At 48.5% G+C, this 26967-nt stretch overlaps 2 protein-coding genes across 11 annotated transcripts in view; one reads left to right on the top strand and one right to left on the bottom strand.

Moving 5' to 3' along the window:
* The window catches only part of HLCS (holocarboxylase synthetase), a 239467-nt gene extending 229181 nt beyond the window's left edge, over positions 1-10286 (top strand). For 5 of the 6 annotated variants that reach the window (XM_009423375.4, XM_009423270.5, XM_003319058.7 and 2 more), the window contains 3 exons: positions 1507-1621; positions 4603-4816; positions 6942-10286. In XM_009423375.4, the coding sequence (XP_009421650.2) occupies positions 1507-1621; positions 4603-4816; positions 6942-7113 (501 nt within the window). In that variant the 3' untranslated portion in view covers positions 7114-10286. Of the gene's footprint in view, positions 1-1506; positions 1622-4377; positions 4817-6941 lie in introns of all 6 variants that reach the window. The other variant, XR_010154417.1, reaches the window with a different exon arrangement.
* A 2558-nt stretch (positions 10287-12844) lies between these two features.
* The window catches only part of SIM2 (SIM bHLH transcription factor 2), a 48853-nt gene continuing 34730 nt past the window's right edge, over positions 12845-26967 (bottom strand). For all 5 annotated transcript variants that reach the window (XM_001169453.8, XM_063803481.1, XM_063803479.1 and 2 more), the window contains 4 exons: positions 19601-19748; positions 17901-18069; positions 16352-16760; positions 12845-13797 (listed from right to left, as the gene is read on the bottom strand). In XM_001169453.8, coding sequence (XP_001169453.1) covers positions 13370-13797; positions 16352-16760; positions 17901-18069; positions 19601-19748 — 1154 coding nt within the window. In that variant the 3' untranslated portion in view covers positions 12845-13369. The remainder of the gene's footprint in view (positions 13798-16351; positions 16761-17900; positions 18070-19600; positions 19749-26967) is intronic.

The following is a 26967-nucleotide window of genomic DNA, read 5'->3' as shown; positions in this document are numbered from 1 at the left end:
GGCCGAAGTCAAAAGAAGGCCTGTTGGAAGGAGGAAGGGATTTCATGGAAGCAACAGGCCGCGTGGCATAGGATTCCTCACCCAGGCCTGGTGGCAGAAAGGTTTGAATTTTAGCTCCGTGGCTTTCAAGTGCTATAACCTCAGGCAAGCCACATAATTTCTCTAAGCTTCCGTTTCTCCCTCCGTTCCCTGGGGATGCGCTAGCACCAACACATGGGCTGGGTGTGAGTAACACGTAGATAATGCTGAGAAGGTGCTTGGTGCCATGCCTGGCCTGCAACGTGGGAAGACCAGCCCCGTGGCCCTTGGAGGCCATCAGCTACTCTCTGCTCCCTTAGCTTTATTTTGCTGAATGTTCTCTTCCAGCCTTGCATCTCCAGACAGGCTTCCTTTACCCACACATGGCACAGCCTGGCTGCCAGCCCGAGGTCTAAAAGACCTGGTGGTTCCGACACCCACTCGGCTAGCCCCGTCTCTGTGTCCCAACTTCAGAGTCACAGTGGATAGGCAGAGAGGCCTGGGTGGCCTTGTTCAAGACACTGTCCAGTCTTGGTCCATTCTGTAAGCTGATGACAGGGAGAGCCCCCCCACCCCCAGGCCACACCATTCAAGATGCAGAGGCAATAGGCCACATGACAAGTCCAGTTCCATTACCCAAGATGACCATTAGCAGTTCTGCGAGGCTTTCGCTAACGTGAATTTCTCCTCTGCATCTTCACAGCATTCTTTTTTTTTTTTTTGAGACAGTCTCGCCCTGTCACCTGGGCTGGAGTGCAGTGGCACGATCTCGGCTCACTGCAACCTCCTCCTCCCGGGTTCACACAATTCTCCTGCCTCAGCCTCTCAAGTAGCTGGGATTACAGATGCACACCACCACACCCAGCTAATTTTTTGTATTTTTAGCAGAGATGGGGTTTCACTATGTTGGCCAGACTGGTCTCGAACTCCTGACCTTGTGATCCGCCCGCCTCAGCCTCCCAAAGTGCTGGGATTACAGGTGTGAGCCAGCGCGCCTGGCCACTGCCTGCTACTCAAGACATTTCTACCTGCCTTTTGTGACCTTGGTTAATTCAGGGCCATCTTTGTCTCTCAAGCATGGGTTCCTGAAGGGAGACGCCCCCTGAGATTACTATTCTCTCCCCACCCTCTGGCCCTAGCACGTTAGTTAGCTACTCCATGGTGGCGGTGGTGGTGGATACTGACATAATGAACTTCATTTACAAGGTAAGCATCTTCAGAAAGGGTTTTGGATGATGAGAAACAGTGCTGGGGGATGGGGAAGAATGCTGGGGTTTGTGTCAACTGTGTTCTTCAGGGCTTTTACCTCCTGGCCCCAAGAGGCACTTCAATATCGGATTGTCCCAAAGAAGTGATTAGCTGCCTGAAAAAGAGGAGAGGACGAGGCCCATGTTACCTTGGTTTCTGCTTATCTTCCCTTAGCTCAGTGACTTGCCTGGGCCCCTTGTGTCCTGTGACGGCTTAATTAATGTGCAGATTTCCCTTTAGGATATCAACTTACGAGTGAAGTGGCCCAACGATATTTATTACAGTGACCTCATGAAGATCGGCGGAGTTCTGGTTAACTCAACACTCATGGGAGAAACATTTTATATACTTATTGGTAAGTTTCAAAAACCTTTCCCCCAGCATTTTTAGATTAATAAAACAATAAAAATAAAAACGGTTTATGCATGCCTACATTGGCAGGAGCAGATTATCATATGAGGTTACTTTGAGTCTTGTAGTTTTGGAGCAGGGTATAGATGCAGAGAGATTGGTTGAAAGCACTTCACAGGGTTTAGCATTTTCTGTGTGTGACCACGGGAACCACCAAAGTGGTATCACATCAAACAGGTATGTTCTTACATCCTTCCACACTCCTGCTACTCATTGAATTTGAAATGGTGAAAATAAACATTTAACGTTCTATTCTGTAATAAGAAAAAGAAAAGTTAATTTCCTAAATAGTTCTCCTGGTGTCTTGCATTCTTATCGTGACCTTCCTGGGCCATGAAAGAGCTGGCATCATTTTAACCTTCAGAAGAAGCTCCATGCTGGTCAAGGCGGGGTAAAGAATCCCTGTTTCACCTTAGCACATCCAAATCAGGCAAGAAGATGGATTCAGAGGCAATCTCAGAAGTCCTTAGGTTCCTGGCCGTCCAGTCATCAGCCTCACTCTGTGGCAGTAGAACCTAATCTGTGTTCAGAAACCAGCAATGGTCAAAAAACATGTAACCATGTGTTTCAAGTGCCAGCCAGGGAATACAAGGCCTGTGTTACCAGCTCTGCCACCAAGGGGCAATATTATTCTGGGCAAGCTACTTCATACCCTTAAAGCTCCATTTCCTATCTATTTTTTTTTTTTTTTTTTTTGAGATGGAGTCCAGCACTGTTGCCCGGCCTGGAATGCAGTGGTGCAATCTCGGCTCACTGCAGCCTCCGCCTCCCAGGTTCAAGTGATTCTCCTTGCCTCAGCCTCCCAAGTAGCTGGGAGTACAGGTGCCCGCCACCACACCCAGCTAATTTTTTTGTATTTTTAGTAGAGACAGGGTTTCACTATGTTGGCCAGGCTGGTATCAAACTCCTGAACTCATGATCCGCCCGCCTTGGCCTCCCAGAGTGCTGGCATTACAGACGTGAGCCACTGTGCCCAGCCTCCCCCATTTCCTATCTTTAAGTGAGTAATTGCAGTTGATGCAGACATTCCTAGGTAGGGGCCACAAGCAGGCTCATGGATGGCTTCAGGGAGCTAACAAATGTTATCAGCATGGGGTAAGCGAAGGCCAGGCGTAGTGGCTTGAGCTCATAATCCCAGCTACTTGCGAGACTGAGGCAGGTAGATCACTTGAGCCCAGGAGTTCAAGGCTACAGTGAGCTGTGATCGAGCCACTCCACTCCATTCTGGATGACAGAGTGAGACCCTGTCTCAAAAATAAAACATAAAAAATAGGCCGGGTGTGGGGGCTCAATGCCTGTAATCCCAGCACTTCGGGAGCCTGAGGTGGGTGGATTGCTTGAGTCCAGGAGTTCGAGACCAGCCTGAGTGACATGGCGAAACCCTGTCTCCACTAAAAATACAAAAAATTAGCTGGGCGTGGTGGTGCCTGCCTGTAGTCCTAGCTACTCAGGAGGCTGAGATGGGAAAATCACCTGAGCTCAGGAGGTTGAGGCTGCAGTGCGCTATGAGGGCTCCACTGCACTCCAGTATGGGCAACTGGAGTGAGACCCCGTCTCCAAAAAATAAATAAATAAAAATAAAAAATAAAGTAGGGGAATGAAACATTTTCCTATGGTGAGAACCCATAGCTTTTATTGAATTCTGAAGGCCATAGGATGGGGTCTCTGACTTTGGGGATTCAGAGCAGCCAGCAGGGTGCTCACCGGTCCTTAGAAGGACATAGCCTAAGTTGCCAGTAGTGAGTGTTGCTACTCCTCCTAGGAATTCCAGTTTTCTGAACACGGGAGAATTTTCAGTGCTATACAGCACTTAATTTAATGCCTTACGAACGTTCAGTAGGCGCTTCAGATCCTGTATGTATTGAATGAATGAATACATGAGCAACTGCAAGTTCTGCCCCTGTTGCTGTAGTTACTTGTTTTTTTTTCCAGAGGTAATTGACAATTGCTTTGTATTTTAATAGCCAGTATATTGTTTTAAAATCTGAGACCAGTCAATCCTTCCCTTCACACAGGAAATGGCAGGACACTTGCCGGGAATGCTGTTGTTACAAATGGCATTGTTCTGCCTGTGGCGAATGTTTTGGGGATTTTTTTCTTAGAGTCACTGAAAACATGGTAGTTTTCTTACTGCTTAGTTTTTGCAGTATTTCATTTCTTACTGAAGACCTCTTGCAGGCCGATTCAGGGCCCTGCTGAACACTGAAGTTCAGCTTTTCTGAAGACACCGCCCTCTCCCTGGAGAGGATAGTGGTGTTAAGTAACTGCACAGATAAGCCTATTCAGACACCATCCCTGGTAACTCTCATGAAGCCTTGGTTTAGGACCCTGCAAAAAGCTACTGAACATGAGTCGGCATCTTGCCAACAGCGTAACCTTAGCACCAAAGACTTCCAAGAATAAAGTATTAAAAGATGCATTTCTAGGGTTATGCCATGACCAAGGTTTGAAATCTCTGAGTCCAGAGTTTACTTCCCAAGTCCTGAATAAAACTCTATTTTCAAGCATGGGATCTGTTATTCAAGCAGGAGAAGAAACCAGAGATTTTATTCTCTCCTGGACTCAGTGCAGAGCTACAATGCTTGGTAGACCACTTATTTCAGAGGCAACACTGATACGTTTTGTCCCATATTTAATAGCTTCTATTGAATTAAATTGAATCAAATGTGGCTTTCTTTTTTCCCACCTTTTTATTTGCAGTAAGGTTGAGATGGTTTTAGCTTGAACAAGAATAATAAAAGAAGGACAAAAAGGAAGATGGACAGAAATACATGTCACTCTTCAAGTGGTTAGAGACACGAAATCTGAAATGAGGACAAGGAAGGAGGAAGTTGACAGTCAAGACTGTAACTTTTTCCAGGTGGCAGAGAGGAATGTGTGATGCCATCAACAGGCTGAGCTGCTCAATTGTTTGTTTTTGTCCAGGCTGTGGATTTAATGTGACTAACAGTAACCCTACCATCTGCATCAACGACCTCATCACAGAATACAATAAACAACACAAGGCAGAACTGAAGCCCTTAAGAGCCGATTATCTCATTGCCAGAGTCGTGACTGTGCTGGAGAAACTGATCAAAGAGTTTCAGGACAAAGGGCCCAACAGCGTCCTTCCCCTTTATTACCGATACTGGGTCCACAGGTCAGTGCTGGCTCATCTTCATTCTTTTCAACTCCTTTATTAGTATCTTAGTAGTTCTGTATCTTTTTTTTTTTTTTTTTTTTTTTTTTTGAGACGGAGTCTCACTCTGTCGCCCAGGCTGGAGTGCAGTGGCACGATCTTGGCTCACTGCAAGCTCCGCCTCCCGGGTTCACGCCATTCTCCTGCCTCAGTCTCTCGTCTCAGTCACCTGAGTAGCTGGGACTACAGGTGCCCGCCGCTACACCCGGCTAATTTTTTGTATTTTTAGTGGAGGTGGGGTTTCACTGTGTTAGCCAGGATGGTCTCGATCTCCTGACTTTGTGATCTGCCCGCCTTGGCCTCCCAAAGTGCTGGGATTACAGGTGTGAGCCACCGCGCCCGGCCGTAGTTCAGTATCTTAAAATGAGGGACCAAGCACTGGTCTGAATGATTATTTTCTGTGTCTCTGTTGGAGAAACTGCAGGGACACCACCTTGACCAACTTAGCATCACAAGTAATGGAGCAAACGGGCATCTTATGCCTCCTGGTGGGATGCGATGGGAAGAACCGAAATTGTGAGAGAGTTTAACATTGGTTTAATCTGATTCTAATTGTGAGGAAACAATAGACGCATCTAAATTGTCAAACCTTCCAGGTAACAGTGGTTCTCAAAGTGAGATCCCAGGAAGCAGCCTCAGCCTCAACCAGGGGCTACTGCATCAGAAACCCCTGGGCTGGGCCCAGCACCCTGTGTCATAACAGATACTCCAGGGATTCTCATGCAGCTGAAGTCCGAGGACCGCTCACTGATTCCACAACAACAGGCCTGTGCCCTGCAAAAATGTCAGGTCTGCGCACAAACAATTAGACCAAAAGAAGGTGGCAGAATTGTTTGGGATTAGAGAAGACGAACGAGGCATGACATCTAAATGTAATGTGTGTGATCCTGGATGGAGGGAAATAGCCACAAACAATATTAAAAGGACAGTGGGAATGACATGAACATGGACTGTTTGTATCCAGACGTTCTTGAGTGGTCATAGTTAATGCTATTATAATTTTATGGGAGGTTCTTGTTCTCAGGAGATAAAGTATTTAAGCAGAAAGTGTCACAATGCCTGCAGCTTTTAAAAAACTTTTTTTTCACTTTTTTTTTTTTTTTTTTTAGAGAGGGTCTTGCTCTGTCACTGGAGTGCAGTGGTGCCATCATAGCTCACTACTGAAACCTTGAACTCCCGGGCTCAAATGATCCTCCTGCCTCAGCCTCCCAAGTAGCTGAGACAATAGGAGTGTGCCACACGGCCCCCTAATTTAAAAAAAAATTTTTTTTGTAGAGGCAGGGTCTCACTATATTGCCCAGGCTGGTCTTGAACTCCTGGCCTCAAGCAATCCTCCCACCTTGGCCTCCCAAAGTGCTAAGATTACAAACATGAGCTACCACACCCAGCTGCAACTTATCTTTATATGATGCAGGAAAAAAAATGTGTGCTTGTGTGTGTTTATGTGTGAAGAAAGAAAGCAAATACGGAAAATATTTTCATTTGGTGTGAGAATGGAAGAGAATATGAGGTTTGTTGCACTATTCTTTCAGCTTTTCTTTAGATTTAAAATTCTTCAAAATAAAAACTTGAGAAAATTCTATACTTCGAAAGCTGTTAAGAAGGACGTGACTTGAGTACATTTGGAAAATATTCAAAAGAAGTAGGATCAGGATGAGTTTCAGTTGTGGCTGATATGAGCCAACTTTGTTTTATAAGATAAAACATTGTTTGCCAACTCGGCCTATTTTCCTCCAATCTCAGCCAAAAAACCTAGAGTTGCACAGTGTTTCTTAAAAGCGCTGGGAGGTGAGGAAGTGGTTCCAACCATCACCGCAGATGACCAGAATTAGGAGGAGTGACGTTGTGTGAAGAAATTTCGACTCCTTGTTGAACTTGCATCCTGCTGGTTATTTGAGCAGTTCTTAAAACCATTCACCAGGGTGGAAGAAAGTCAGAGCTCAGCCCAGGCTGCCTTTTCCCTGCAGCGAGCCTCAGCCCTCTCCCCAGCACGCCCAGCTCTCTCATCATGGATTATTCTTCAGCTCATTGTCTTAAGCCATCCTGTGACACCTCCCAGTGACCGCACGCTGTTCTTCCTTTTCAGTGGTCAGCAAGTCCATCTGGGCAGCGCAGAGGGACCAAAGGTGTCCATCGTTGGCCTGGACGATTCTGGCTTCCTCCAGGTTCACCAGGAGGGCGGCGAGGTTGTGACTGTGCACCCGGATGGCAACTCCTTCGACATGCTGAGAAACCTCATCCTCCCCAAACGGCGGTAATGCCGGGCGTCCCCGAGACGGGCCTGGGCCTGCCCTCGTGACTCACCGGCCCTGGCGCCTGGGCAGCAGGCGAGGATGCCGCTGGGCTGCCTGGGGTCCTAGCCCAGTGCAGAACCGCCACCGTGAGCATTCAGCTTTCATCGCGGCCACCTGTCCCTGCCCACGCATCTGGAAATCTGATTTAGAGTTGTAGGTGAATTTCTCTTCCTCCAATTCATTTGTTAAGTCTTTGTTCTTTTTCTGTGTTTCTGTTTGTTTTTAGGTTTGTTTTGTTGTCGTTTTCTTTGGTGTTTGAAGAGGCTCTGGGATAGATGGTTAAGAAGTAGCAAATTTAGTTTAGGGAAAGCCCTCCCACAGGTGGGAAATTGCTCTCCCCTCTGCGGCTTGGACTTATGTTTATTGTCAGGGGGAGTTTTTACATGGAAATGGCAATGGGAAAATTCAGATATTTTCTTAGTAGTGCAGACCTTTACCCCTAGTCTATGAAAAAACAAACCAAAATATGCTCTTGGGCCCAGGCCAGTGGTGAGTTAGAGGCATGCTATCACTGTTTGTAAGCATCTGGGGAGGTACTGAACTGTAAGAACATGCTTGGACACTTAGTCATTGTTCTGTGTTTTTATTAATGAAGAAAAGGGAAGATAGACTTCCAAGAGTTACTCTCCACCGGGTGGTGTGGCCCCATAGCGAAGTCTAAACGCCTGTAGAGATAGAGCTAGCTGGTGTGGATGCAGTGACCTTGTGGAGGAAATCAGCTCATTACTTTCACACCATTCAGTGAGCTCTCCTTTCCTAAGGAAGTTTAAATGTCCTCAGTTAGGGACTGACTTTCTTAAGGAAGTTTAAATTTACTACATATTGTGAAGAGACAGGATCAAGTTCAGAATCCTTAAATGTCTGATTAGGCATCACTTGGATGAGGAGGTGGGCGATTTGGCTCTAACAGCTGGAGATGAAGGCACACTCATACCACATACAAGGGAGGATTTGGAGCTTTTAAGCCAGTTTCAGATTTACTCTGAAATGTGGAGCATTCCTGCAAGACTGTGCAGCTCATGGAATATAGAAGACATGGCATTTTACTCAGAAGTCATAAGTTTTTGCCCCCCTCATTTACCTCGTGTTACCAAGAAAGAAAATGTTATTGATACTAAACACCATCAGTTCAGAGGGAGGATGTGTGTGCGTGCCCGCATATGTGTGTGCGTGCGTGTGTGCGCACATAGCTTTAAAAGAAGACATTCAAAATTTGATGTGCTACAAGCCTCATGAAAGAACAAAAGAAAGGAAGCCTTTTGATATGCATTCGCTATTCCCAGATGTACGCCATGCCTTTTCCATGTCCCTCCTATCTCTGTTGAACTTATGAATCATACTCATTACTTTTCAGCTTTTTAAAAGGCCAATTTTTGTCCAGTTTTCTCTCTTCCAGTCCCAGCTGAAATTAGTGGAAAGAAAGTTTGATGGTGCTTTCAGCTTTGAACAAAATCCCTTCATTGTAAACTAGCACCATCTTTATCCAGGTCTTACCCAGTCAGGCTAATTCCAGAAACTTGTGGTTTTTAGTATAAAGTCTGTCTGCCTTTAGCCAGGCACAGGACAGCCCTATGAAAAAATACCCAATATATATTTTTTGGAAATGAAACATTAAAAGAACTTAAAAAGTAATTTTTGGAAATGAGGCTTCAATTAGAATTATTTTTCTCAAAAAAAAAAAAAAAAACACAAAAAAAACCACTCTTCTCCAAATGCCCAAGCCTTCTTTCAAAATTAGTTAGAAACTTAAGTAAAATACAAGTCCACACCATCCCCAAATTACAAAATGGACTTACCCTTGAGAGGGCATCTGCAGAATATCATCAGGGACAAAGATCTCGAGGCTAACGATGTAGGTTTCATTTCTCAGACTTTGTAATATAAGGCAAGCCCTCTCTCAGAGCTGCCATCATCACTTTTTGAATTTCTTTGGGGGTTATTTAATGAAAAACATGCTATGTTTTGTTTTAAGCTGAAGTCCTATTCTGGACACTCTGCTTTGGGAAAAAATGTTATCATTTAATTTCCTTTCTGCAAATTAAAACTAATGAAGTGTGGCCTTGTCAAAGGCTACGGAGATGTTCCGGGCATACTGCTGTGCTCTGTGCTTTCCAACAGGCGCTCCTCCCTCGCGCAGGAGACTCAGTTGTCCTGAGAGAGATGAAGCAGCCTTGAAGCAGATGCTGCGTTTTCCATAAACCTGATTTTGCCTCACATGAACCAAAGACTCTCAAAACTCCGCTTCTATAGAATTAGCTGAATAAAGGCATTTTACTGATAGCTGTTCGTGTTAGCGAAACCTGTCTACCTGCTATAGCACACTCTCCGATTTGGGCCATTTATGCACCCCGCAACCTGGGATCTCAAGGAGCTTTAAAGTCTTAATGGGAACTTGGCATTTTCCTCATGATCTTTAAAATGTGGTCACTAAACTCAGGATCGGCGTGTGCTTTTAGAACACTGGAGTAGCCCTTGTTTTAGAGGCTGTGCATTGAGTATCGACCATATTTTGTAAAAGGCAAGATATCCTCCTTTCCAGGCTGGTAACAGGTTTCAGGGGGACTCTTGAGGAAGTGCCCCCTAAAATAGAACACAGCAATAACTGGGCTTCCTGTCCCCACCCCCACCCCAGCCGTGCTCTCTGGCACTGGGAACTCTGCTAGGGAGTGGTGGAAGTAGGAAGGATTTGTGTGCAAAGGAAAATCGTGGTTGAGTTTCACTGCAGCAGGCTGACGTCGCCTGATGTGAGAGCAAGTGGCCGACTGGGGTGCGGGTGCACAGGTCGGGGGAGCACAGGCCACAGAGCGCAGCCTCTGGGGGTCCCCCAAGGCACAGCATATACAGCATGGTCGCCCCTTGCCCTGGAGTCTGGGAACAAAGAGAGGAGCCAGCCTCACTGCACTGCTTCAGATGGGAAAGGGAGGCAGGGTGGGCTTCCGTTCTCCAGATATGTTTGCTCTTAACAGGCAGAACATGGGAGAATCCTTATTCCTGGTTAATCACTATGCATATTTGAAATAAAGCAAGCGTAAGCCTCTGCAATTTTAACTTCTCAAAGGATGTCTCTGAAAAGAATCACTTTAAACCAATGCCTATAAAAAGCAAGTCTACCAAAATAAACTAAGACTTTCTATGTGGTTTGGGCTCACTCTTATTTTTACAAGTTTCATTTTTAAAAGTAGGCAACTACTTTGGGTTACAGTATTTTTATTCATATTTAAACATATTTTTACAAAATAAATAAAGTGTTTTACATAGTAAGGAATATGTATGTATTTCCAAGTATTAAGAAGCCAGGTGGTTTTTTTTTTTTGACGTATTATTGACAAATGTATTCAGCGCCATACACAAGAGAAATATTATTACTCCAAAGAACGAAAGTTAACAAAACTCCAAAGCAAAAACCCTTTTAATTGAGGTGAGAAATAAATTTAATGTAACAACAGCTAGATTGTTTTTAGGATTTTTCTTTTGTGGAAACTTCTTGACTTGACTTTTCATCTGAACAGTTTTTCCCCCCAAGATTTTAATCTTATATGTCATACTTAAGTTTAGGAACAGCTTGAATAATGCATTCTAGATAACACAAGGGCCATGATTCACTAAAATTCCAAGCTACTGTAATTTTATGGCATTTATTTGCAAATGTTCTTTGTATCTCATTTTATCTGTAGCAGCCCCCACTAGTCTACCTTAACCATCTTATAGCTCTGGTAAATTAAAACTTACGTAGACTTTATACAAGATCCATTGGCCGTATTAAACCTCCCCCACTCTTAGGGCTTAGGACCAAGGCAGGGCTGATAGGACTTTTAAAAGGATAAAAGGAGTGGGGGCAAGGGAGGCGGAAAATACAGGCTCTTGCAGATACCCTCCGCGCTGCCCTCCACACCCAGCCCACTGCTCTACAAAGGTATGAATGGAATGGCTTTTCTAGAAAAGGGCTTCCAAGAACATAAAGGAATTCCTTTCCCTGGGAGGCCCCGTGGAGGGCTGAGCCAGCCTTGAATTGGGCTTATTTCTCAAATCCATTTGATCTGGCATTTTTGTCAACATGGTACATGTTAGGGCCTACGATGATTTTTTTTTCTTTTTTGTAAAAGAGAGGCATATGTATTAAAATGCTTCCTCTTCCCCTGCCGGAGCCTCACAGAAGTCAAGAAACGCTATCCCCAGCTTAAATGTGCAGACTCTTCAAGATGGAGGTAACAATATTAGGTTGCCACAGTAACAGCTCTGCTAACTTTGCACTCAGCCCTGGCCGTCCTGAAGCCAGCTCGTGTAAGAATCTTCCTTCATGTTCTAGGTTATGAAAACGAAGTTTGTTTAGACAAGGACGTTTTCACTAGTACACATTTTCTTTTTCAAGTACATACACACTCTGTTACGCCTGTCCACGTTGTCACTTGTAAATCTATGATAGGGTCTTTTTTCTCAACAGTAACCTTTGTTATTGAACTGCTCCGATAGCCTTGATTTATTTTTACTAAATACAGCCCCAAAAGTTAATTAACAAGGTAGACACAAAAGCATTTTGCAGTACTTTATTGAAAAATGTCGGTGGTATCTCCTAGTAATCAAACCTACACCTTTCAAGAATCACGGTTTAATTACAAGACTCATGAACATAAAAAAATAATACCCTCGGCTTATTTCCTGTGCACACACTCACAAGGAGCTGTGAATGAGGTATAGCTGAGTGCGCGGAGAGGCGGGCACATCCCTTCCTACCATCCAGCCCCTTCGCTGCATGACCCACGGTCCTAAATTTGCAAATTGTGACTCTTACCATGAGGCCCACTGACAGACACCCTGTAGGGATTGTGTCAGGTCCTCACTAAGTGACACAGGGTTGGCAAAAAAAAAAAGTCAGTTCACATTTTGAGAGCAGTTGGTGTAGGTGCACTTGATTCTAGAACGATGAGTTTAAAACATTTGTGAAAACCTCTTTCCATTCAGAAAGGTGGAAAAAGTTTCCTAAAATAAACCATTTTGATAAAGCAGCAAAATGCTGCAGTGTTGACAGTGTGAAGAAAATTGAAGGACGGTGGTTCAATGCATTGTGCAGTTCAGAGCCATGGCAGGATTTTTCCATGTTGAGATCTTTAAGCAAAACCCATAAAAAATAAAAATTAATGGAAGCTCATTTTTTAAACACTGCTGGTGCTTTATGAAAGGATTTCTGTTTACCTGTTGCACACGTAACATGTTCTTATGAAGTTTTCTCGCTGTGTAGAAAATGCTTAAAATGTCTACATCATTTTCATTACACCCTCTTAAGCATGTTTTTCCTTCACAAGGTGCAGTCCATTGACAGTGTTCCGTATTGCACATGCAATTTAACTTTATTAGCACTATTTGTAGCAAACACGAGCCTAGTGAATTACAGATCTGTGTGGGCCAGAGGGATTTTGCCACGTAATAATGAAGCTTGACAGGGTCATTCTCATAAACTCTCTGGCTACATATATATTTTTGCATTTAATGCCTATTCAATATATTCTGAAGGTGCTACTCTTGGTGTTATCAAGAGTTCATAGGGGTTAGGGGGAAGTAAGAGCTTGTTAATGTATTTGGGACGCACACCCATGTTCACAGACACAAAATGGAATTGCATGGTCACCCCCTTAGTCTTGGTTTGTTGGCTTTTTGTATTGAAGAAAGGGTTAAAAACAAAAATAATGAGACTCTTGAATGACTTTTAAAGACAGTGGAGTTGCGTATTCATGGGACTTACAATCATCACTTCTGCCTTCACCTAAGCATCTAAAAGGGCTCGTGACACAGGCGTCCCCTCCCAGGTCTGCCATCCACTTGGAAGAGCGGACTGTGGCAGGGTGGGTTTTCCCTCCTGAAAGTGGAGGATATTTGCCGAGTGAAACCGCTTCAATCCCCCAGCGGGACTGTTGTGGAACGTTGGGGACAAGGCAAGACGCGTGAAGCCCGATTTCAAGGTGAGGAAACCAAGCCCCCAGCAACTGGGTCGCACCGGCCCTCGCAGGACAGAGGCGGGCGGTCACCTGCCCGGACCCGGGCGCTCCTCGGCCCTCGGCACCGGCGCGCGCGGCCTCCGCGGTGGAAATCCGCAAGTCGGCGGCGGGGTCCCATTCAAACAGCTGTCTCTGCATAAATTAATGTAGGTCGTGCGCATTTGCCGGGCTCGGTGGCGCCGCAGCCCCGGGAGGCCGGGTCCAGGCTCCTGGCGCGGGCGGCCAGCGGGTCACCTCCCGTTGGTGATGATGACCGAGGCGCCCAGGTAGTGCGGCAGGGGCGCGCCGGGCGGGGAGGTGGCGGCGGGGCTCGGGTGCCGGAGCCGCAGCGCGCCGGTCGCCGCCTCGGGGCCGCCGGGAGCGCAGGCCAGGCCGGAGGCGGCGGGTGCGGCGCCCCCCAGCGGTCCGCGCCGGGCCAGCACGCGGTGGTAGTTGAGCAGCACGAAGGGCAGCTGCGCCGGCGCGCCCGGGGCCTCGGGGGTCGGGGGCGCGCAGCACTCGGGTGCCGCGCGGGCCAGCGCCAGCCGCGCCCCGTCCCGGGCGGCCTGGCGGGCGGCTTTGGCCGGGCCCAGCGCGGGCTCCTCGCGGTAGTGGCCGCAGCTCGGGAAACTCGGGGGCGCGGTGTCCTCGCCGAACCTGCGCACGGCGGCGGCGGGCGCTGCGGGGACAGGCGACACGTTAGAGGGCAGCAAGGGGCGCGGCCGCAGCCACCCCACCCCCAAGCCCCGGGCGCAGCCACCACCCCTCGGCCGCCCACGCGCTGCACCCGCGGGGTCGCTGTCGCCCTCCCCCGCCTTAGTCTAGGCCGTGCTGTCCAATCTCAGGACGCGACCTGAAATGTTCCAGGAGCCGCGTTACAAAGCAGGGAAACAGGTGGAATGCCTGTTAAGTAATACACGTTAATGCAGCATATCCAAAATACTCTCTCAATGGAATCCGTGTGAAACAATTGTTGGGATATTTTCTTTTTTTCTTTTTTTTGGTCCTGAGATGCAGAGCGCAGGTCACACCTGCCTCACTGCACTGGCCACATTTCCATGTTCAAGACCACACGGGGTTGGTGGCTACCTGATTGGACGGCAGAGGTCTAGAGGCCACCAGGGGCCCTGGTGTTGGAGGGCCCCCGTCTGCTCTGATTTCTTCTGCCCGTCCCTTAGTGGAGAGGGGTGGTAACCACCCCGATCGGTTTCGCCGTGTCATAATGAAAAATAACCACTCCCATCTTCTCAGTCTGATGCCTGACATTAAGTAGCTCCCTGGCTTGTGGGTTTTTTTTTGTCTTTGTTTGTTTGTTTGTTTTTAAACACTATATGGCAAAATTTGTCTTCCTTTAATACCAAAAAGACTAGGAAGCTGATCGCAAATTGCCTCAAATTAGCACCTTTGGTCCACTTTTTATCAAGTGTGTGATAAGGAGATTGTTAACCTCTTTCACTTTAAAAATAGTGGTAAAAGTCAAATACCATGTGACAGCATTAGCCAGCTTCCGACACACAAATTCAAGTCAATCTCAAGTGGGTAATACTTTCAGCTGTTATCAAAACCCTTTGCTTTGTCTTCCTTTGCTTGGATGTTCTGGAGATCCCTTCCTTGGTTATATGAGGGGCCCAAGATGTTCACGGGTATGGCAGATGCAAATCTAAGGGATCAGTGGCTCCTGGGACAGGCCAGGTCAAAAGGCAGGAGGCCTGGCCCTGGTCACCAATGTGGTCTTTTCTAAGTTAGCTACTTCTGAAAAAACATGTCCTAGTGATTTCCAGAAAGGCGGAATTCTCCCGTAATCTATCTCTCTTCTCAGATTTGGGAAGAAATGTTATCTCAGCCTCAAGTCACAATACAGAGCAAGAGATTCCTAGGATTTGCAGAAAAAGCAGGATGAGGCCCAGAAGGAGCAGAGCCCTACCTGCCTCGAGAGAGGCGTGGGGGAACTTCCAAGAGCTCTCTTCTTTAATTCCTTCCTCTTTAAGCAGGGGCTGGTGTGCTGCTTTTCTGAGGCACATCATCCTTTTTCTTTTTTCTTTTTTTTTTTTTTTTTTGAGACAGCCTCACTCTGTTACCCAGGCTGGAGTGCAGTGATGTGATCTCAGCTCACTGCAACCTCCACCTCCCGGGTTCAAGTGATCCTCCTGTCTCAGCCTCCAGAGTAGCTGGGATTACAGGTGCTCACCACCATGCCCAACTAATTTTTGTATTTTTAGTGGAGATGGGGTTTCAGCATGTTGGCAGGCTTGTCTCAAACTCCTGACCTCAGGTGATCCACCCACCTTGGCCTCCCAAAGCGCTGGGATTACAGGCGTGAGCCACTGAGCCCGGCCTGGGGCACATAATCCTGATGTCACCTTCACCCACATTTTAGTGGCCCTGCAGGCATCTGCACCATCTCGGTCTACACTCTGAGCGGCAGTTAGGTCTCGGTGCAATGGGAATACATGTCCTGCAGCTAAACCTCTGTTCCCACCTTCCACCTTCTGCCTGGGGTTGGTCCAGCGAGCAAACAGGAGTCAGTCTGCGTCCTGGGGAGCTGGCGGTATCTCCACAGAGGACATCTGCTTGCCTGCCACCAGGAGAAGGTGAAAGGCCATTCCTTTCTGTTGAACTAGCATGTACAGGGCAGGTCCCTACTGTGTGTCGTGTCCTTGGGAGTAGGCACATCACAGCTTCACCCCATTTTACAGGTGAAGAAACTGAGGCCTGGAGGGTTTGTGTTCTTTGCCCTGGGTTGGTGAGTGGCATTTCTGTCCCCAAGCCCACAAATTTCCACCATAGTTTTCCCCACTTCCAAAACTGGCATGGGAAAATAGCCAATAGGCCGTTTGTCTCCAATATTCACTTCTGGTTGGAGTGGAAAGGAATCTTGCAAAAGAAATGCAGCTGGGGTGTTCTCAGCACATGGGAGCTGGTTTTGAAAATCACTGTCCCCCTTTGGTTGGTGAATGTGGCCAGGATTTACGTGAAGGCCGGATACTCGGTTTTCCTTTGCCCTTTATACTGTCACTAGTGTCCCCGAGGCAGGCAGACTGCCATTTCTCACTCTCGAGGAGCACCTGCATTGAGAGCAAGAAAGCACAGCAAGCCCTACTTAGAAGCAGAAAGAGGGAAAGTTTGCCCAAAGCGTGAGGGTTCTGTCTCCATCTGCCACCCACCGCCATGGCTGCTTCGGCCCCCGGCCGTGCCCAGTCCTCCCACCTTCCCCACGAGCAGACCTGACCCACCTTCGTAGCTTGGCACCAGGCTGTGCCTAGCAGTGTTTGCCGGTGGCTCCGGAGGATTTTTAGCTGGAGACGAGCTGCTAGGCACTAGGGGGTTGGCATAATGCCACTGGCATTCACCGCTGGCTGGCAGTGTGCTCAGGAAAAAGCGTGCCACCTCACAAGGGGATCCTTGGGGCTGCCCGAACTTGGCCGGCAACATTGGCTTTTTGCTGCTGAAGACGTGAGAGTCCAGAGGGAAGTGTCCGTAATGGTAGGAGAAGGGCAGGCTGTAGGATGGCGTGTACAGAAGGTCACTGCTTTCTGAGTGGAGCTGCGGTTCTGGAGGAGCAGCAGCGCTTGCAGGAGGACTGGCTCTCCAGTTTCCGAGCTGGCCGCATTCCAGTTTGTCCATTTGGAACGAGCTGTATTGCTGCATGGCAAAGAAGATGGATGAAGGGCCAGCGAGGGGCCGGCAGGAAGCTGCCTTCCGGCCCTGCAAAAACCGTCCCGACGGGGCCCAACCCCATCCAAGGACTGCCCCTACCCTCGCCACCACTGCAAGGTCCCACTGGGGACAGGCACACAGCGAGCGATACCCCAGTGACCTGCTCCCAGGGTGGAAAGAGATCCCCCACCCCGAGCTAACAAGACATCAGACACACATGGACTCTTTCTTTCTTTCTCTTTTTCTTTCTTTTCTTTCTTTCTTTTCTTTGCTTTTCTTCCTTCCTTCCCTTCCTTCCTTCCTTCCGTCTGTCCTTCCTTCCCTCCCTCCCTTCCTTCCTTCCTTTCTTTTCCTTCTTTCTTTTTTTTTGTCATAATGTGGAGGCCATGACGTTCAACTGGTCTATCTGCTAATGACCACATTACCAAAGTTCACTTGGCACAGAACAAGTGATGGAGTCTTGCTCTGTCACCCAGGCTGGAGTGCAGTGGCACTGTCTCGGCTCACTGCAACCTCCACCTCCCGGGTTCAAGCGATTTCCCTGTCTCAGCCTCCTGAGTAGCTGGGACTACAGGCGCGAATTTTTGTATTTTTAATAGAGATGGAGTATCACCATGTTGGCCAGGCTGGACTCAAACTCCTGACCTCAGGTGATCCACCTGCCTCGGCCTCCCAAAGTGCTGGTATTACAGGCATGGGCCACCACGCCCAACCGACAATTGCTATTTCTGAGAGCTCACAAACTACTTTTTTAAAAAGAGGGAGGGCTTTCATTTTTAAAATGCTGCAGAAATACAATGGACTGGTATTCTAACCCACCAGTCTAGAATCTAACCCGTGGATTCCAACCCGTCAAGCCCATTAGAATCTAACCCATGGATTCTAGTGGGCTGAAGTGCCTTTCCAATTTAGTCTTCTGTTTCCTAAACTTGACTAGCCCACCGGGATGTCGGCCTTCCCCAGGCTGTCACTACTGTGTAGGCAAGACATCCCAGAGGGACCTTGCTCCACGGCAGGGAGATCCCTGCTGTGCAATGAGAGGCTCCCCATTCCTTAACGTGTCCAGGTGTCCCGAACCCCTAGGATAGATGTCAGCACCCCAAAACTGCAGGACATGCGTGTTACCTGTGGGGGGTAAGGGTTTGTTCTCAGCTTTGTCTTCATCTTGGTATTTTTGGGTTTCACTAATTTCCTAGTTTCTTGTGAGGTAGACAAGGCGGTCCTCCAGGAGTCCTGGGACTTGGCAGTGGACACCTGCTCCAGGGACAGCTGAAGTTCCTTGTATTCAATCTCCCTGGAAGGCGAGAGTGGGCCGAGTCATGTCCAGCAGGTGCTGGAGGCTGAGCAGCTTCCCTGGCCCCAGCCCTTGGGCAGGGCGTTCTCAGTGCTCCAGTGTGTCTTTTCACTGGGATTGGATGTGGATGGGATTTGAGACAAGGCCAGCTCACCCTCATTATAAAAGCCATCTGCAGCCCCAGGCTGGGCCACCCCAGGAAATGCTGAGCCAGGTCAGAGCTCTCTCCAGTCCAATAAAACCCCAAACACATTTCTCGGGGAGGTCGTGGGCCATGAGGAAAGCCACCAAGGGAAAAAGAGACAGGCAGAAATACCATTGATCAGGTCCACCTGCATCCAGCATGCACACCTGTGGCCCAGCTGCCTCTCCAGTTAGCACCCCAGGAGGCAAGAGTCCGGGGCTCTTCACAGGTCTGGGAGCCTGACCACCAGCTTTGTGCATTCTCACATCGGGGGCCCATCTCTGCCCTAAAGAACCAACTCAGCAGGGTCATGTTCACACAAGGAGAGGTCGACCTGGAGAACCAGCCCACACATTTGCTCAGGAAGAATAACTAAAGGGCTAAACTGTTTTCTCCCTGACAGTTTTGTCAGAATCACTTGACTTCTAAGACACAGTCATTCTATGAACAAACCTAGAGCCTAAATCCTCACCCCATATAAAGTGCAAACAAAAACTCTTTTCATCATGGGGCTGGCGGCACAGCAAGGGTCAGAGCCTGGAGCAAGGTGATTGAACGTACAATAGCTATGGTGGGTGGAAAGAAATATATGGCCCCAGATAGACATCTGTCCTATTGCTTCTAATGGCCTTAAAAGTATTTGCAGGCTGGGCACCGTGGCTCATGCCTGTAATTCCAGCACTTTGGGAGGCCGAGGTGGGAGGATCACTTGAAGCCAGGAGTTCGAGACCAGCCTGGGCAACATAGCAAAACCCCGTCTCTACAAAAACATATTTTTTTAATTTACAAAAAAAAAAAAAAAAGCATTTGTGACTGAACTTGACCTTCTGGAGTGTTTAAAGGACCAAATATTCACCATGATTAATTTGTAACAGGCTCTATAAGAAGACAGGTAAAAATGGGATATTTCCTGTCTCAAACAGCAGGAGCATCTAAGATGACCTAAAGGCTTATAGGCATGGATAGCACAAGTTTGTATGCTTGATGGGGGGTGTGCACCCTCTTTGCACCCTATTCAGGATGGGGGGCATCACCACCCGCCCCCATGCTCCTCACTAGGCTCTGTGATGGGATCCTAAGCTATGCCCAGGGCAGGCCCCCTCCTCCTGGCTCCCCCTGCAGCCTAGCACTTGGCTTTCACCGCTGAGCATAGAAATAGTTTGCACCTTCCAAAATGACCAGATTGCTAAAAAAAAAAAAAAAAAAAAAATTAAAAAAAGAAAAAAAAACAGAAGACAAATGAACAGTTTGAGAAAGAGAGAAAGAGAGATGGTGCTTATTGGAGCCATCCAATGTGGGACAGGGAAGAGAAAAGAGCAAGGAGAGAAACAAATACGTGTGACTTACGTGAGTACATAATTGACACTCACGATGCAGTGGGGCCGGGACGAGCGGCTGTTGTGCACCACGGTGGCGTAGCTCTGCACCCACACCCAGCCGCCCCGCTTGGACAGCAGCCGGTAGTACTTGGTGGTGACCTGGCCCTTCACCAACACTGCAAGCACAAGGTGACATGAGTCCTCAGACGCTTCGCAGGCCCCACCTCTGGGATGCTGCCCCCAACGGTGACCTCTGTCCCAAGGACACCTCTGAGAACTTGACAAAGGGGGCGGGCTTTCTCCGCTGGAGGGTGCATGTCTGTGTGCGTCTCGTGCGTGCACACACACACGCGTGCGCACATACATGTGCACACAGGAATTTTGCCTTCAGCTTCAAGGAGTTCCCACCCATTAAGAACTCTTATTTAACAGTCATTGCTTTCATTGAGGGAAACATTAGCCACCAAAGTTTGTATCTGGCAGAATGAAAAAATTCAATCTGCTCTTTAGTTTTCAAAATGCCACAATTATGTTTTAATCCCCAAATCCTTAATGGGGAGGGGGGGTGAGTGATGTAGTTATTTACACAAAGTAGTCAGTTAAGTGCATTCAACCAAGTGTCAAGCTGTTGCTGATGTTTGCTGTTCAGGAACATGAGGGTATTCACAGTGAAACTGTTTGTTACTCTGTTGCCATTTATATTTTCTTCCCATTAATCCCAGTTTTCCTTGGGCCCATTAATTTGCTATGTTGTTTATGTAGGAAGGACCTCTACTTGGCTGCAGAGTTCCTGAAAATTGGGCCTATGGGCCTGTCTTCTATGCTTGGGTGCAAACTCCAGGCCGCTAAGCAGCTCAGCCAAAGGCTCGGTGCACCCATAAACCACAATTCCACCTCACCGCCTTCCAGGAGGCAGGTGGGGGAGGAAAGTGCCAGAACCCGCAGGTGGGCAGTGGAGAGGTGAAGCTTCTCCAGGGAAGAGGAGGATAGCACAAGTCTAGAAAGACACCCTCGGATGTCTGGGTCCTCAGCTGCAGAACATTCCTGCTTCTCAAGGCAGGACTGGCCCCTGGACCTAACTAGCAGCTGCCTGAGCAGAGATCTGGGGAGGTGGCCAAAGGGGCTGAGTCTGTGACTGTATCAGCTGGGGCTGAAGGAAACTCCCCAAGGTGCATTTCCAACAAAAATTCAGCCTTTGAGGCTCATATGCAACAAAAATTCAGCCTTCCTGTCATACCGCTGGGCAAAGCCCCCAGTCTCTGCCCAAACACTCCTGGGCTGTCTGTGGCCCTTTACGGTTCCTTTTCACCTTGCAGATGGCTCTTTCTCATCCACATCAAAATATTTTGGTGCAAAAGAAAACGCTGCACGGAGTTATTCACCTTAATATATAAGGGGTTCGTACAGATTGATAAAGACACAAAGACCCTAAAAGCAATAGATGAAAAGATCAAAGAATAAATATAATGGGCAAAATGATGAACAAATGCCCAACTCCCTTGTTTAACTCAAAGGCACATCCATCCATCAGATCAACAGACATTAAAATAGAAACAAACATTGTATGATTCCCTTTACATGAAACGTCCAGAATAGGCACATCCACAGAGTCCAAAAGCAAATGAGTGGGTGCCAGGGGCTGAAGCACGAGGGGGACTGGAGTGACAGGCACCTTTTGGGATGATGAAAACATTCTGGAATTAAAGGTGATAGTTGTTCAACACTGTGAATATAACTAAAAAACACTGAAAATGGTGAGAAAGGTGAATTTTATCTAAAAAAAAAAAAAAATGAAAGGCCAACAGGTGACACTGGCTAATATATGGTGAGTGGCATTTTCCTTCCTTCCTTCCTTTCTTTCTTTCTTTCTTTCTTTCTTTCTTTCTTTCTTTCTTTCTTTCTCTCTTTCTTTCTTTCTTCTCTTCTTTCTTTTTCTTTTTTTTTTTTTTTTGAGACAGAGTCTCTCTGTGTTGCTCAGGCTGGAGTGCAGTGGCATGATCTCGGCTCACTGAAACCTCTGCCTCCTGGGTTCAAGCAATTCTCCTGCCTCGGCCTCCCCAGTTTTGCCAGGTTGGCCAGGCTGGTCTCAAACTCCTGACCTCAAGTGGTCCGCCTACCTCGCCCTCCCATAGTTTGCCATTATGGCAAACTATGCAGCCATTACAGGCGTGAGCCACGGCGCCTGGCCCAGTGAGAGGCATGTTCATGTGTGATGGAAGGATGAGTTGGTGGAAAGCAGTCTGATAGCTCACACCCTCTGACACACTGGTCTCACTTCTAGGAATTGATCCTATGGAAATTGTGAGCAGGTCTGTGTGTGCAAACACAGACTTACCTACAAAGGGTTTCATTGCAATATTGCTGAAAATTCAGGGAAAAGGGGTGGGGAGAGACTTAACTCTTCAACAGTAGGGAAAAGAGTAAATACATTATGGCAAACTATGCAGCCATTAAAATGTGATTAATAAGAAATTGTAATATTATGGGAAATGTGTCTGATACAATGTTAACAGAAGAAAAGACAAGATTCAGAAATGTGTAAAGTATAACCCTAATTATGAAAAAGTGGGCACGTGCATACATTACCCACTCCAACAAACTGTGTGATCCTAGACTAGCTACCAACCCCCCTGTGACTCAATTTCCTCATTTATAAAAAAAGGATAATCAGTCCTTACATCATATGGTTGTTGAAAGATTAGATGATCTATTTGAGGATTTAGAACACTGGCAGACACAGCTGAAGGGCTCAATACATATTAACTTTTATCTGACTGAAAATGACAGATAATTTTCACTTTCTTCTTTTCAGCTTTCCTTGACTTTCTAAATTTCCAACAAGGAGGAGGTTTAACCAGAATGAAATGTTTTTGTTTTTTACATGGGAGAGAAGATTGTGGGGTTTGGGAGGCAGGAATCCAGTCTCCATCAAGCCCCACCACCCCGTCAGGATGAACCTGGGGACATGAGGCAGTGCTGCTGCGTAACGAGCGTGCCACCGGCTGGAGAGAGGTCTCTCCCAGACCATGCAGAGAGCAGCGCTTTTCTGCCCAGGCTTAACATCTGCATCTCAACCGACTCAGATCGCTGCTGAAGGGTATAGGCAAAGGCCATGGCAAAGAGAGAAGCCTGACAATGCTTCTCCTTTGGGGGTTTGCTTCTCTAATGAAAAGATACATGGTGTCTACTTCCAGCTCATTTCACAGGATTGCCTCATTCTATCCCCACTACAACAGTGGGAGGTGGGAGGTGGGCAGCACCAGGAAACCGGGGCCAACAGAGCTTGAGGGCACAGCTGGAGTCCAGCCCAGGTGTCCTCAAAGTGGCAGCTGTGGGAGGAGGGAGCAGCGGCCTCTGGAAAGTTCTCTATAGCTATTAGGTTGGTATAGAAGTACTTGCGATTTTTGCCATTACTTTTTTTTTGGAGACGGAGTCTTGCTTTGCCACCCAGGCTGGAGTGCAGTGGCATGAGCTCAGCTCACTGCAACCTCTGCCTCCCAGGTTCAAGTGATTCTCCTGCCTCAGCCTCCCGAGTAGCTGGGATTACAGGCACCCACGACCACACCCGGCTAATTTTTTGTAGTTTAGTAGAGACGGGGTTTCACTATGTTGGCCAGGCTGGTCTCTAACTCTTGACCTCATGATCTGCCTGCCTTGGCCTCCCAAAGTTCTGGGATTACAGGCGTGAGCCACCGCATCTGGCTGCTATTACTTTCAAAGTAATACATTGAATAATACGTATGGGGGTGAGGTGGGCTCACCTTTTAAGGGAGACTTGGCCAATTTGTTTATGGTCCAAAATAACCAAGAGATGCAGCACGCTCAGCCTGAGGATCCATCCACGGATTTCAAGAGGACTAGTGCTCGCTAAGCTCTTCAACCGCAAAATCTATTCAAGCCCTTAGGAATATGGCCCCATGCTTTTTTTTTTTTTTTTTTTTTGAGACAGGGTCTTGCTCTTTTGCCCAGGCTGGAGTGCAGTGGTACAATCTCGGCTCACTGCAACCTCCGTCTCCTGGGTTCAAGAGATTCTCCCTGCCTCAGACTCCTGAATAGCTGGGATTACAGGCGAATGCCACCACGCCCGGCTAAGTTTTGTATTGTTTAGTAGAGACAGGGTTTCACCATGTTGGCCAGGCTGGTCTCAAACTCCTAACCCCAAGTGACCCGCCCGCCTTGGCCTCCCAAAGTGGACATTGAAATGTTTTAATAGCTGCACATGGCCTGTGTTCTCTTCGTGGTCTGGGCTTGGCCCATTCTGGGCAGGAGCCTACCTAGAGAGCCAGGTGAAATTCTCAACAACCTTGGAAGAATAGCCATGTGGACATCACGGTTCTTCCAAACCATGGACAGCCCAGTGTCCCATGACACAAACTGTCAGGTTTACTGACACTGATCCCTTCTCCACCTATGGACCAGGCTGTGCTCAGCCCGCCCTGAGGGTCTGGGTCAACAGATCACAAGCCTGTGCCAGCTCCCCCTACATACAAGAAAAAGTCTCCCAAACATGAAACAAAGAAAGCGGGGAGGCAGAGCTCGGCTTTCATGAGGCCAGGCTGGAGCCTGGTGCCTTTAATCAGCCACCTCAGGTGGTGGGTGAGGCGTGGGGTGGGAGGGTCACAGTGGTTCCATTTATGATGATCCCGTGTTCACTTTTCTTTACAGAATGTTCTGGGGCCGGGTATGGTGGCTCATGCCTGTAATCCCAACACTTTGGGAGGTCAAGATGGGAGGATCACTTGAACACAGGAGCTTAAGCCCAGCCTGGGCAACATAGCAAGACCCCATCTTTACCAAAAACATTTAAAAATTCGCTGGGTATGGTGGTACATGCCTGTAGTCCCAGCTACTCAGGAGGCTGAGGCAGGAGGATCACTTCAGGCCAGAAGTTCAAGGTTAGAGTGAGCTCTGACCACGCTACTGTATTCCAGGCTGGGTGACAGAGTGAGACCCTGTCTCTAAAAAATAAAAATGAAGAAAGAAAGAGAGAAAGAACGAAAGAGAAAGAAGAAAAAGAAAAGGAAGGAAGAAAGAAGAAAGAAAAGAAAGAGAAAAAGAAGAAAGGGAGGGAGGGAGGAAAGAAAGAGAAAGAAAGAAGGAAAAGAAAGAAAGAAGAAAGGGAGGGAGGAAAGGAAAGGGAAGGGAAGGAGGGAAGGAAGGGAAGGAAGTTAGTTCTGGGGAATATTGTGGCACAACTCTGACTTCACAAGCTCACCTGGTGACACCCAGACCACACCGACATGACGCCCGCATGCCCCCTTCTCTGGTCCGAGGTGCCCCCTCGCCTGACCTCTGCAAACCTGTGCTCCCCAAAGCCTGTCCTGCTGGCCCTGCTCTTCCTCACAAAGCTCAAGTTTCTGGAGGCTGGGAGTTCTTTCTCTTTAGGGGCTGCGATTTCTTCAGCCCCTGTGGACTCTTGCTCCCAGTGAAGATAATATTCTGAAGAACGTGTGCAAACCATCGGGCTGTCTGGCCCTCCCGGACCACCACCTCCAATCAGGCCTCTGCAGAGCCCTTGGCACTGACCCCAGAGATTCCTGGCTTTTGGCTACCGGTGTGGGGAAAGCGAGGCCTCAGAAGAGGGGACAGTGACCTCACTCGGGTCCTGGCTGTTGGCAGCTGTCTGCTTTGTCCCTGCTCTCGGTGACCTCACCCACTGCCCACGACAGATGCGTCTGGCATCTCACTGTGAGGAGTCCTGAGGGGCCCAGGCGGGGGTTGCTGTCACTGCTGGCCACCTCCAGCTACGCTCGGTTGTGGCAGATGGAAGGGAAGCTGGCAGGCTGCCTGTGTCCCCGCATCCCTCGGGCAGCCACAGGGCCAGCTCTAGCTGATGGAGTTGAAAGACTTGAGTCTCAGGTCTGCAGTGGCCACAGTGGGGACCCTGGTGGAACCTGGGAGGGCAGGAGGCTTGAATAGGGAGTCTGGCCTCACCGCCCTTCCCTCAAGCCAGGCCCTGAGCTGGGCTGTCAGCCACCAAAGCACTGTGTGACAGGACTAACAAGTCCCATTTCAAAATGGGGCCTCCCACCTTCTCAGCTTCTCCCCTGTCCTCCCCAAGTCGGCCTCTGCAGCTATAATATGGGAAGGGCCTCTCCCCACAACTTGAGTGAGGATACAGACATATTAAGGAATGACCTAGTTCAGGGCTGAATTGTGCCCGGGACACTAAGACAGTCCCCAAGTCCCCATCAGGACCCAAACACCACAAGACAAAAGCATCGTCCAGACCTGAGGTCCCTTGGTTGGGACTCTGTGGGGCCAAGCAGCAGTGGGGCACATGTCCCCAAGAGGAGAGGCAGCAGCTATTGGTACAAAGCCAGGAGTGGAGACAGAGCTGGAGAGTGTGGGGGATGGGCTTCCCTCAGCCCTCACACAGCAGTGGTGTGGGTGTAAGGACGCTCCTGTCAGCCAACAGGGACCCCCAGAGAGAGGCGTGGCCTATGTGGACAAGGGAAAGATGACAGACGGGGCTGGGAAGGGAGAAACTTGTGGAAGGTTAGAACAGAGAACATCTTAACACAGCCCGGATGAAGGCCCAGCAGGGAGGAAGCTGAGGAGAGGCTGTGAAGACATCGGCCTTGCTCTGGCCCAGCCACATCCACTGGCCTGACCTGTTCTCCCCCACTGAGGCCTTTCTTTGGCAGGGCCCACCCTGACCATGTTGGGGGTAAGCCAGGCAATCAAGGCCCCCGAGAGCTGCCCTCCAACTACTGACTGACAGGCACAGGGGTATCAATACCTCAGCTCACTCTCCCCTCTGCTTGATGACACTGGCTCTGGGGTATCCCCGGCGTTGAGCGCCAGCCTCCCTCGGCTGTAGCCAGTGGACAACACCCTTTGTGGCTCCTTCTCTTCTCTGGCTCACTCCTCCCCTGGCCATGTCTAGTCACTGTCCAAATCAACCATTGCACTTCATCTCCAGGCTCTGGGGCAGCTTCTGGAGTTTCAGGAAATCAAACAGGTGCCACCCAGCCCTGGGGATGGAGAGGCAAGAACAGGAGGCCTGGGGTTGGCCCCTCTGGCCCAGGTTCTGTACCTGGGAAGGAGAGTGAGGCCTCCACAATCACAAAGCTCCATACCATGAAGACCCCGACTCTGAAGACCCTGCTTGGGAGTTGACTGTCTTCCCAGAGAGTTCTAGCTTTGGAGAGGCGTGTGACATTCCAGTTGAGTGCTCTGAGGGGAGGCTGCTGCTCAGCCCTGCAGGTGGTTCCCACTCTGGAACCAAAGAACTCCCCATCATCTGAGACTATCCTTGCTTCCCCTCCCTCTCAAAGCTGCCAGGGGAAACTGAGGCAGGCACACTCATGGTGAACTCCAAGACCACACCAGCCCCCCGGCCTTGCTGGGGTGCAGTCTTTTCTGGTTGTTTCTCTAGCACAGCTAAGGTCA

The sequence above is a fragment of the Pan troglodytes genome, chromosome 22 (assembly GCF_028858775.2).
Source record: "Pan troglodytes isolate AG18354 chromosome 22, NHGRI_mPanTro3-v2.0_pri, whole genome shotgun sequence".
Taxonomy (NCBI): domain Eukaryota; kingdom Metazoa; phylum Chordata; class Mammalia; order Primates; family Hominidae; genus Pan; species Pan troglodytes.
This window is presented reverse-complemented; position numbering and strand designations above follow the sequence as displayed.